The sequence below is a fragment of the Odocoileus virginianus genome, chromosome 28 (assembly GCF_023699985.2).
Source record: "Odocoileus virginianus isolate 20LAN1187 ecotype Illinois chromosome 28, Ovbor_1.2, whole genome shotgun sequence".
NCBI lineage: Eukaryota > Metazoa > Chordata > Mammalia > Artiodactyla > Cervidae > Odocoileus > Odocoileus virginianus.
Window position 1 is genome coordinate 16,697,060 of NC_069701.1, and position 12,083 is coordinate 16,709,142.

At 40.9% G+C, this 12,083-nt stretch overlaps 2 protein-coding genes and 1 pseudogene across 11 annotated transcripts in view; all 3 read left to right on the forward strand.

Moving 5' to 3' along the window:
• The window catches only part of LOC110151730 (large ribosomal subunit protein eL34-like), a 192,547-nt gene that overhangs the window by 173,148 nt on the left and 7,316 nt on the right, over positions 1-12,083 (forward strand). The window lies entirely within an intron of this gene.
• Positions 1-12,083, forward strand: part of PAK1 (p21 (RAC1) activated kinase 1) — a 160,117-nt gene that overhangs the window by 124,826 nt on the left and 23,208 nt on the right. For all 10 annotated transcript variants that reach the window (XM_070457253.1, XM_070457249.1, XM_070457254.1 and 7 more), the window contains one exon: positions 7,264-7,312. In XM_070457253.1, the coding sequence (XP_070313354.1) occupies positions 7,264-7,312 (49 nt within the window). The remainder of the gene's footprint in view (positions 1-7,263; positions 7,313-12,083) is intronic.
• On the forward strand, positions 8,773-10,394 carry LOC110151728 (nuclear migration protein nudC pseudogene; annotated as a pseudogene).

The following is a 12,083-nucleotide window of genomic DNA, read 5'->3' on the forward strand; positions in this document are numbered from 1 at the left end:
TTCCTACTGTTCTTTTCCCCTTGCAGTTAATCTTTAATGTATATAAATCTTCTTTATCAACCTCTATTTAACTTTACATATCTATTCTTTCCTTTTCCTCTCAATATATTTGTTAGTTTTATTTTCATTGCTTTATTCCCCAATTGGCAACTTGCTTTAGTTTTGTTTTCCAGTTTGTACTTTAGTTAGTTTTGTTCTCGTAGATGTAATTTTGAGTCCTTTGTTTGCCAGGTTAATCTATTATACTTTATTTTTGTTGGATTGTTTTGATTTTGCTTATGGGTATATATGTATATGTGTATATTCAGTCACACTTTTTTTTTATCCTTAAATTTTTATTGGAATATAGGTGTTGTAATTACAATGTTCTCCTGTATAGCACAGTGAATCAGTTATACATATATTCACTTTTATGTTTTTTTTTAATTGAAGGATAATTGCTTTACAGAATTTTGTGGTTTTCTGTCATGCATCACCAAGAATCAGCCATAGGTATATCCATGTCCCCTCCCTCCCAGACCTCCCTTCCATGTCCCTCCCCACCCCACCCTTCAGCCTGTCGCAGAACTCCTGTATGAGTTGTCTGAGTCATATAGCAAATTCCCACTGGCTATCTGTTTTACACATGGTATTGTAAATTTCTATATTATTCTCTTCATATATCCCCCCTTCTCCCTCTTCTCCTTCCACCTTGTCCATAGGTCTGTTCTCTATCTATATCTGTTTCTCCACTGCTGCCCTGAAAATCATTCATCAGTGTCATCTCCTCAGATTCCATATATACGTGTCAGTATACGATATTTATATTTCTCTTTCTGACTCACTTCACAATATAATGGGCTGTAGTTTCGTCGATCTCAGAACAGATTCAAATGTGTTACTTTTTATGGCTGAGTAGTATTCCATTGTGTATATATACCACAACTGCTTTGTCCATTCATCTGTCGATGGACATCTAGGTTGCTTCCATGTTCTAGCTGTTGTAAATAGAGCTACAGTGAACGTTGGGGTACATGTGTCTTTTTCGGTTTTGATTTCCTCAGGGTATATGTCTAGGAGTGGGATTGCTGGGTCGTATGGTGGTATTTTCCCTAGCCATTTAAGGAGTCTCCATACCATCTTCCATAGTGGCTGTATCAGTTTACATTCCCACCAGCAATGCAAGAGTGTTCCCTTTTCTCCACACCCTCTCCAGTGTTTATTATTTGTAGACTTTTTGATGATGGTCGTTCTGACAGTCACACTTTTTATTGCTGTTATAAACCTCGGCTTCTACATTGGATTTTTGCAGTTCTGTGGAAGTTTCCTTTTTTTTTCTTCTTCTTCTGATTTTTTTTTTCTTTTCTCTTTTTTATAATTTTAATTTTTTAAAACCTATTATATTTTTTCTATGTTTATTCCTTTGTTTGCCTTTCCCACTGTTCTTTTCTCCTTGCAGTTAATCTTTAATGTATATAAATCTTCTTCGTCTATCTCTATTTTACTTTGCATATGTATTATTTATTTTTTTCTTTTCTTTCCTCTCAACATATTTGTTATTTTTGTTTTCATTACTTTACTCCCCACTTGGCATCCTGCTTTAGTTTTGTTTTCCAGTTTGCACTTTAGTTAGTTTTGTTCTTAACTGGTAAATATAATTTTTGATTTCTTTTGTATGCTGGGTCAATCTACTGGACTTTATTTTTGCTGGACTGTTTTGACTTTGCTCCTGGGTATATATGTATATGTGTATATTCCATTATTTTAATTATTATTTGCCTGATTGTGTAACTGCCATTTGTCTAGGGTTCATCTTTGATTTCTTGTTTTTGGATATTTGTTTTAATCTCAGTTAATGCTGTAACAGACCACTTATAGAATCTTCGTTCCTGACTAGAGATCAAGCCCTGAGCCTTTGGAGTGTGAGCACTGACTCCAAGACCCTAGACTACCAGAGAACTAACCCTAGGGAGTATCAAATAGTGAAAATTCACACAAAGGAAACCACTTGAATACAAGACCTGTCATCACACAACCACCAGTAGCACCCTGTGTAGGATGCCTCATCTAAACAACAAACAAAACAAAAATACAAACCCAGTCATCAGTAGACAGGATTACCACCTCACTCAGCCTTGCCCATCAAAGGAAAAACAAACAAACAAATCAGCGCAAATCTCACCCTATACAAAACTTACACAAACCACTGGACCAACCTTAGGAGGGCAGAAACCAAAAGGAAGAAAGAATTCAGTCTTGAAGCCTGGGAAGAGGAGACCTCAAACACAATAAGTTAAAAAAAATAATGAAAAGGCGGAGAAATACTACACAAATGAAGGAACAAACTAGAAACCACAGAAGTCCAAGTAAATGAAGAGGAAATAGGCAAACTACCTGAAAAAGAATTCAGAATAATGTTAGTAAAGATGATCAAAAAACCTTGAAAACAAAATGGAGAAAATGCAAGAATCTAACAAAGATCTAGAAGATCTAGAAGAATCTAGAAGAATTAAAGAATAAGCATACAAACAAAACAATTACTGAAATTAAAAATACTCTAGAATGAATCACTAGCAGAATATCTGAAGCAGAATGAATCAGTAAACTGGAAGATATAATGGTGGAAATAACTTCTGAAGAGCGGAATAAAGTAAAAAGAATGAAAAGAACTGAGGATAGTCTCAGAGATGCCTGTTCGTCTCAGCAGCTGCTGCTGCTAAGTAGCTTCAGTCGTGTCCGACTCTTTGCAACCCCATAGATGACAGCCTACCAGGCTTCCCCGTTCCTGGGATTCTGCAGGCAAGAACAGTGGAGTGGGTTGCCATTTCCTTCTCCAATGCGTGAACGTGAAAAGTGAAAGTGAAGTTGCTCAGTCATGTCCGAGTCTTAGTGACCCCATGGACTGCAGCCCACCAGGTTCCTCTGTCTATGGGATTTTCCAGGCAAGAGTACTGGAGTGGGTTGCCATTGGGACCATATCAAATGCACCAACATTAAAATTACAGGGGTCCCAGAAGAAGAAGAGAAAAAGAGAGGGTATGAGAAAATTTTTGAAGAGATTATAGTGGAAAATTTCCCCAACATGGAAAAGGTAGTCATAGCCAATCATAGTCCATCAAGTCTAAGAGGCACAAAGAGTCCCATACAGGATAAACCCAAGGAGAAACACACCAAGACACATACTAATCAAACTAACAAAGACTAAACACAAAGAAAGAATATTAAAAGCAGCAAGGGAGAAGCAACAAGTAACATACAAGGGAAACCCCATATGCTTAACAGCTGATCTTTCAGCAGAAACTCTGCAGACCAGAAGGGAATGCTGCTGTTGCTGCTAAGTTGCTTCAGTTGTGTCCAACTCTGTGCGACCCCATAGATGGCAGCCCACCGGCTTCCTCTGTTCCTGGGATTCTCCAGGCAAGGATACTGGAGTGGGCTGCCATTTCCTTCTACAATGCATGAAAGTGAAAAGTGAAAGTCAAGTCTCCCAGTCATGTCTGACTCTTAGCGACCCCATGGACTGTAGCCTACTGGACTCCTGTCCATTGGATTCTCCAGGCAAGAGTACTGGAGTGGGTTGCCATTGCCTTCTCCAGAAGGGAATGGCAGGATATATTTAAAGTACTGAAAGGGGAAAATCTACAACCAAGATTACTGGACCTGATAAGGATCTCATTCAAAATTGATGGAGAAATAAAAAGCTTTTCAGACAAGCAAAAGTTAAGAGAATTCAGTACACCAAACCAGCTTTACAACAAATGTTAAAGGGACTTATATAGTCAAGAAATACAAGAAAAGAGCTATAAAATCAACCCCAAACTATTAAGAAAATGGCAATGGGGACATATATATCAATAATTACTTTAAATGTAAATGGATTAAATGCTCCAACCAAAAGATACAAATTGGCTGAATGGATACAAAAACAAGACCCATATATGTGCTGTCTATAAGAAACCCACTTCAGAGCTAAAGACACCTATAGACTGAGGGTGAGAGGATGGAAAAATATGTTCCATGCAAATGGGAAACAAAAGAAAGCTGGAGTAGCAATCCTCATATCAGACAAAATAGACCTTAAAATAAAGAATATTAATATTACAAGAGATAAGGAAGGACACTACATAATGATCAAGGGATCAATCCAAGAGGAAGCCATAACAATTGTAAATATCTATGCACCCAACATAGCAGCACCTCAATACATAAGACAAACACTAAAAGACATAAAAGGAGAAATTGATAGTAACACAATAATAGTAGGAGACTTTACTATCCCATTCACACCAATAGACAGATCATCAAAACAGAAAATTGACAAGGAAACAAGTCTTAAATGATACATTAGATGAGATGGTTTTCATTGATATCTTCAGGACATTCCATCCAAATGCAGAATACATCTTCTTCTCAGGTGTGCATGGAACATTCTCCAGGATAAAACTGTACACAGAAAATTATAAAACACTAATGAAAGAGATCAAAGATGATATAAACAGATGGTGAGATATTCCACGTTCCTGGGTAGGAAGAATCAGTATTTTGAAAATGACTATACTACCAAACACAATCTACAGATTCAGTGTGATCCCTAATCAAATTATCCATGGTATTTTTCACAGAACTAGAACAAAAAAATTTCACAATTCATATGGAAACCTGAAAGACCCTAAATAGCCAAAGCAGTCTTGAGAAAAAAAAAATGGAGCTGGAGGAATCAACCTTCCTGACTTCAGATTATGTTACAAAGCTACAGTCATCAAGGCAGTAGGGTACTGGCACAAAAACAGAAATATAGACCAATGGAACAAGATAGAAAGCCCAGAAATAAACCCATGCACCAGTGGGTACCTTATTTTTGACAAAGAAGGCAAGAATATGCAATGGGGCAAAGACAGCCTCTTCAGTAAATGGTGCTGGGAAAACTGGACAGCTACATGTAAAAGAATGAAATTAGAGCACTTCCTAACACCATACGAAAAATAAACTAAAAATGGATTAAAGACCTAAATGTAAGACCAGAAACTATAAAACTCTTAGAGGAAAACATGGGCAGAACACTCAGTGACATAAATCTAAGCAAGATCCTCTATGACCTACCTCCTAGAGTAATGGAAATAAAAACAAAAGTTAACAAGTGGGACCTGATTAAACTTAAAAGCTTCTGCATAGCAAAGGAAACTATAAGCAAGGTGAAAAGTCAACTTTCAGAATGGGAGAAAATAATAGCAAATGAAACAAATGACAAATGATTAATTTCCACAATATACAAGCAGCTCATATACTCAATGCCAGAAAAGCAAACAACCCAGTCAAAAAGTGGGAGAAAGACCTAAACAGACATTTCTCCAAAGAAGACACACAGATGGCTAACAACACATAAAAAGATGCTCAACATTGCTCATTATTAGAGAAATGGAAATCAAAACCACATTGAGATATCACCTCACACCAGTTAGAATGGCCATCATCAAAAAGTCTACAAACAATAAATGCTGGAGAGAGTGTGGAGAAAAGGTAATGCTCTTGCACTGTTGGTGGGATTATGAATTGATACAGCCACTATGGAAGATGGTATGGAGATTCCTTAAAAACTAGGAATAAAACCACCGTATGACCCAGCAATCCCATTCCTAGGCATATATCCTGAGGAAAGTAAAGTTGAAAGAGACACATGTATCCCATTGTTCATTGCAGCACTATTTACAATAGCTAGAACATGATAGCAACCTAGATGTCCATTGACACATGAATGGATAAAGAAGTTGTGGTACATATACACAATGGAATACTGCTCAGCCATAAAAAGGAACACATTTAAGTCAGTTCTGATGAGATGGATGAACCTCGAACCTATTATACAGAGTGAAGTGAGTCAGAAAGAGAAAGACAAATATCGTATTCTAACACATGTATATATGGAATCTAGGAGAATGGTTCTTAAGAACTTAAAGGGCAGCAGTGGAGAAACAGACATAGAGAATAGACTTATGGACATGGGGAGAGGGGAGGAGAGGGTGAGATATGTATAGAAAGAGTAACATGGAAACTTACATTACCATATGTAAAATAGATAGCCAGCTGGAATTTGCTGTATGGCTCAGGAAACTCAAACAGGGGCTCTGTATCAAGCTAAAGGGGTGGGATGGGGAGGGAGTTGGAAGGGAGATTCAAAAGGGAGTGGATAAATGTATACCTATGGCTGATACATGTTGAGGTTTGACAGAAAACATGAAAATTCTGTAAAGCAAATACTCTTCAATAAAAAAATTAAAAAATCTTTTAAAAAACTGTACATATCACATATACATGATAAATTGGTACTATTATAATTTTTGCTTGTTTTTTTTCCCCTTTAAGAGTGAAGAGTTTTGTTTGTTTGACTTGGAATTCATGTGTCTATATGTCTGTTGGAGGTAGAAACAATTAAGTACTACCCAGTGGGCCCAAATAGCTTTCAGAGCCTCTATAATCATGGAGAAGCAGTCTGAAAATGTCCAGTCCTATGAGGCCTGGGCATTTTGCCCTTTAAGAATGGTACATCTGGTGGGATAAGGGGGAATGGGGACAGGAATATAGACATGAATTTTATGACAGAAGATGGCTAGAGGTGGGATTATTAGTAATGAGGAAGTAATTGGTAATATAGAGAATCCAGTCCTTATTTGATTATCTGTATCTTTGATCTCAACTTCCTGACATGTAGCTACAATAAAGTCCTAACCAAAGAGTTGTAGTTTGGAAGCTGATGACCGTAATTTCTGGCTTCCAGGCAAACTTAAAAGTGACTTTTCTCCCTGAATTGACATGACTTCTCTGGGAAGCGTAATCACAGGGCTTGCCAAGAATACATTTTTGCAGTACATAGAATTTTAATTTTCTTTTAATTGTATTGTGTAAATCTGACAGATTGTCATGTAAGGTTACAAATATTGTTGCATACCACACACAGATATACAGAGTTCATAGGCATAAAGTGAGATTTTTAGTCATTTTGAATGGACATGTTTGCTTTCCTAGCATTATTCCAGTGTTCTCTGCTTTCTTTCTCTGTTCTTTCTCTGTCCCTCCTTTCTTGCCTCACTTCCTGATGGGCACTCGAGCCTATATTCTCTTTGCTGCTACATACTGCCTTTCGTGAGAGTGGAAGAGACGAAGGGGAGGATCATTTTCTGCTACTATTTTTATTAACACTTGGATTGCCAGCTTGTGTGTGGAGAGCTTCATTTGACAAGTGTCACCTCATCTAACACCTGTTTTTTTTCCTTTCCCACCCCTGTTCAGCGCTTCGGGCACTGTGTACACGGCCATGGATGTAGCCACGGGACAGGAGGTAAGTATCCACCACCAACTGCTGCTCCTTCAGTTTGACTGTTTCTTACTCTTTCTTGATAAGCTTTAGCCCTTCTTAGCTCAACAGGGACTCTTCTAGTTTCTTACTATTGTAGACTAGAAGTCTTTCAACATGGTGAAACTTAGGTTTTGGAAAGTTACTGTGGCTGCAAGGTGGAGAAGAGATTTGAAGAGATAAGTGTGGAACAGGTGACTCAGCAGGTTATTGGGTAATTCCATGTGAGAGATGATGTCTGGACTAAGGTGGTAGCACATTATAAATGGGGGAAAGTGATGTATTTGAGAGGTACTTATGTAGATTTGACAGTTTGGTGAATGTGAGGATGACTCACAAGTAGTGATATGTGTGTGTGTTCTCAGTTGTGTCCACTCTTTGTGGCCCCATGGAATATAGCCCACCAGGTTATTCTGTCCATGGGATTTTTCAGTCAAGAATACTGGAATGGGTTGGCATTTCCTTATCCATGGTGCCTTCCCGACCCAAGGACCAAACCTGCATCTCTTGTGTTTCCTATATTGGCAGGTGGATTCTTTACCACTAGCACCACCTGGGAAGCCCAAGTGAGTGATCAGAGGAAGTATAGATTTGAAGAAGTTAGATAGTGCCTGAGAGACCTTGTGAAACTGCCTGGTGGGCAGTTTTACAAATTTGGTGCTTGGGAGAGAAATCTGATATAGAAGAGATTTAAAACCTTGTCTCTTTCTCGAATCTAGTGGGTCTTCCATTACTCTGTGCCTAGGATTCTGGTAGACATTGAAGTTCTCATTTGGAGGCACCTCTTTGTCTCTCACGTTTCATAAGCTGGGAAATCTCTAATCTTATTGCTAAGGCCTGATGACCCAAGATCTTATCTTCAGCAGAAGGAAACCAAGAAGGGAATCTAGAATGCTTGAAGTTTGTTTGCCCTGTACTCTTTGGTTGCAGAGCAGGAATGTTGGCAGGTGGGTTGTGGATGGGAGTTACCTGGGAAAGGTCTTAGTTCAAAGACGGGTCTCAGAACTTGAGAGGCACCTCTTGTTCCAATGAAAATAGAGTTCGGCTCCTCTGAGGGAGGTAATTAGGACCTGCTTGTATATGTTTGGTGGTTGAAACCCCATGATGTACTGGAGAAGTCACATAACTCACTGTGCTGTTGTCAGGCTTTTACAAGTGTCTGAGGCAAATACTGAGGCTCCATTGAGAGTAAGTCAACTTCAAAAAAAATTATGTTGAAAGATTTATTAATTGTTCTTTGATGTGAGAACCAGATAACTAGATGTTTACCTTTAGTGGATAGTGAAAGTTGCTCATTTGTGTCCGACACTTTGCGACCCCATGGACTATACAGTCTATGGGATTCTCCAGGCCAGAATACTGGAGTGGGTAGCCTTTCCCTTCTCCAGAGGATCTTCCCAACCCAGGGATAGAACTCAGGTCTCCCTCATTGCAGGCAGCTTCTTTACCAGCTGAGCCACAAGGGAAACCCAGATGTTTACCTTTACTTACTTATAAAAGCTTGGAAAAGTCATTTGACCTCTGGAGCTTGAATTTTATTTCTTTATAAAACATGCATGATAACATACACCTCACAAGACTGTTAAATAAGTTATGTGAAGCAATGCATTTGAAAAATACATCATAAACTAAGAATTACATGTATATTAACTTTTATCTGCACATATTTGTTTGACACAGTGTTTACTGATCATTTGCTTTATACTACACTTATGCTAAGAACTATGAAAGATTCAGACATTAAAAACATATATATGGAAGGTGGACCGGAGCCGTTGGACTGGACACGATCCGAAGGGTCAGGGAGTGCGGGATGCGAGTGTGGAGCTTGGATTTCAGAGCGTGGCTAGCAGCTAGCATGATGGGCGGGGAGCAGGGGGAGGTTCGGTTCGACGGCATGTTGCTGGCTATGGTGCAGCAACACGAGGGCGGCGTGCAGGAACTGGTGAACACTTTCTTCAGCTTCCTTCGACGCAAAACAGACTTCTTTGTTGGAGGAGAAGAAGGCATGGCAGAAAAGCTTATCACACAGACCTTCAACCCCCACAGCCAGCTGGCACAGAAGGCCCGGTGGGAGAAGCGAGCTCGGCAGGAGACTGAACGGCAGGAGAAGGCGGAGCGGGTAGCCAGGTTGGCCAAGGAGGCCAAGTCAGAGACCTCTGGGCCCCAGATCAAGGAAGTGACTGAGGAGGAGGTCGAGAGGCTACAGCTGGAAATTGACCAGAAAAAGGATGCCGATAATCAGGAGGCCCAGCTCAAGAATGGCAGTCTTGGCTCCCCAGGGAAGCAGAAGGCCGAGGAGGAGGAGGATGAGGAGGACGAGAAGGACAAAGGGAAACTGAAGCCCAACCTTGGCAACGGGGCGGACCTACCCAGTTACCGCTGGACCCGGACCCTGTCGGAGCTGGACCTGGCCGTTCCATTCTGCGTGAACTTCAGGCTGAAGGGGAAGGACGTGGTGGTGGATATCCAGCGGAGGCATCTCTGGGTGGGGCTCAAGGGACAGCCAGCGATCGTGGATGGGGAGCTCTACAATGAGGTTAAGGTGGAGGAGAGCTCATGGCTCATCGAGGTGGTGACGGTGCATCTGGAGAAGATCAACAAAATGGAGTGGTGGAGCCGCTTGGTATCCAGTGACCCCGAGATCAATACTAAGATCAACCCCGAGAACTCCAAGCTGTCGGACCTGGATAGTGAGACCCATCGCATGGTGGAGAAGATGATGTATGACCAGAGACAGAAGTCCATGGGGCTGCTTACCTCGGATGAGCAGAAGAAACAGGAGATTCTGAAGAAGTTCATGGGTCAGCATCCAGAGAGAGACTTTTCCAAGCCCAGATTCAACTAGCCCCTGTGTTTGTTCCCCTGAACTCTCCAGGCTGAGCTCCTGGCTCCTCACTTTCCTCTCCCACCCTCCCTGGGACTGGTGGGCTGAAGGGCCAGGGCAGGCACGGGTCTGGCCGGCACACACGGTCCCAGGCCATTATGGGAGAAGGGCTGGGCCTTGGAGGGTATTGTCCTCCCCAGCTGGCCTGCTGTTACACATTAAAACTATTTACCCCCCCAAAAAAATAAATAAAAACATATATATGTATAAGAGTAAGAAACCATACTTTCTGTTGTGTACATATAAAACTCTTATAATGCTTACAGAAACCTGTGTTGAAATAATTGTAAGGAAGGAAGGAAGGAAGGATGGTATCATTTTGCTGATTTAAATATGCTATATTGGAGGCAGAGATAGAAAAGAGGAGGTTATACCAATACTAGAAAGAACCCTACACAGTAGGCAATATTACTTCCTTTTTGCTGATGAGAAATTTGAGGCTTGGGGTTAAAGTAACTTTTGCGGGGTTGTGCTGCCAGGAGTTAACAAGGACTGGGTTAGAATCTTTTGATTCTAAAATCTTAACTTGTGTTTTCTTGACTGCTAGGCTGCAGTAAGGTTTGGCACCATGGCCCCTTGTCATATTTCTGACCTCTGGAGCCTCATAGCCCTTGATGGGAGGCAGGCTGGTGCTGGCTGGTTCCTGGATGGTCTGGAGCTGCGTGTGTGAGAAGCTGGCCACGGGAAACAAGCTTGATGTCATGTGCTTGCTTTGTGGTTACAAAACTATGAATGGAAGCAAGTCCATTAGAGTGGCTAATGCAGTGTAGCCAGGAAGGCCTCATTTTCTCCCCCAGGGAGTATAAATCTTTAGTGGAGCTGGCAGGATGCTCTGTCTTTGTGAGTGACTGCATATTGGGAGTTCCCCGATGGAAAAGGAGAGCTATTATCTGTCACATGTAGGAAGATTAGCATGTTAGTGCTGGAAGTCTTCTAGTTCTAGACCCGATAATTAATTTTCAAGCCTATTTTTAGAGGGAATGTGTGTAATAGAGAAAATAGACTGGAAGACGCTTTGAAGTCATACAAGCCTGAAGGCATTGATTATGACCTTGGGCAACTTCCTTGTAAGTCTTGGTCTTCATTTTCTTATCTGAAAATGCAGAGGATGATTTTCACTTGACAGGGTTGTTTAGTTTTGCAGAGACAATGTCAGTCGAGCACCTAACACTGTGTGATGGGAGAGTGGTTGGTTTTTGCTGTCATTCCTGCTGATTATGTTGTCATTCTTGCTGCTCTGTGCCAAGTACTCATCAAATGCAGTTATAACAGTGATTAGCATTTTCACTGTTGTCTTACTGTATTATTTAAATTTCTTATGGATGAGTGACATGTTGGCCACTATTTCTTTTAGTTCCCAAAAGAATCCTATGAGGAGGGAAATCAGGATGGGGATTATTATCCTTAGTATTGATAAAGAGATGGAGGCTCAGGGAGCTTGTGATTGGTCAAGGCTGGTAAGTGACAGAATCAGCCCCAGAGCTTAGGCCCTCAGAGTTCAAGTCCAGCTCTTTTTCTGTTATGGGAGTGCTGTCTGCTGGCTTGAGTTAGGAGAGATCTGATTAGGTGAAGGGTGTTTAGCCTAGCCCATGTTTAGTCAGTAGTTATTGGAAAGGACTGTCCCCGCCTCTGTCATCCATGGCTGCCTCTCTTCTCCCTTGCTGCTGCCAGCAGTGACCTCTGTGAAGTTCACAAGCACTGTCCCATCCTCCAGGATGGCCTTAGGAACTGCACAGGGTCCAGATCTTAATATGTGTTACAAGGGCTTACAGTCTTAATGTGATGGGCCTTTAGATCAATGTTTTCCTCTTCAGATGTTAGAAAAAGCTAACATCATGTGTTACAGAAAACTGTAGCCAGACCAGAAGC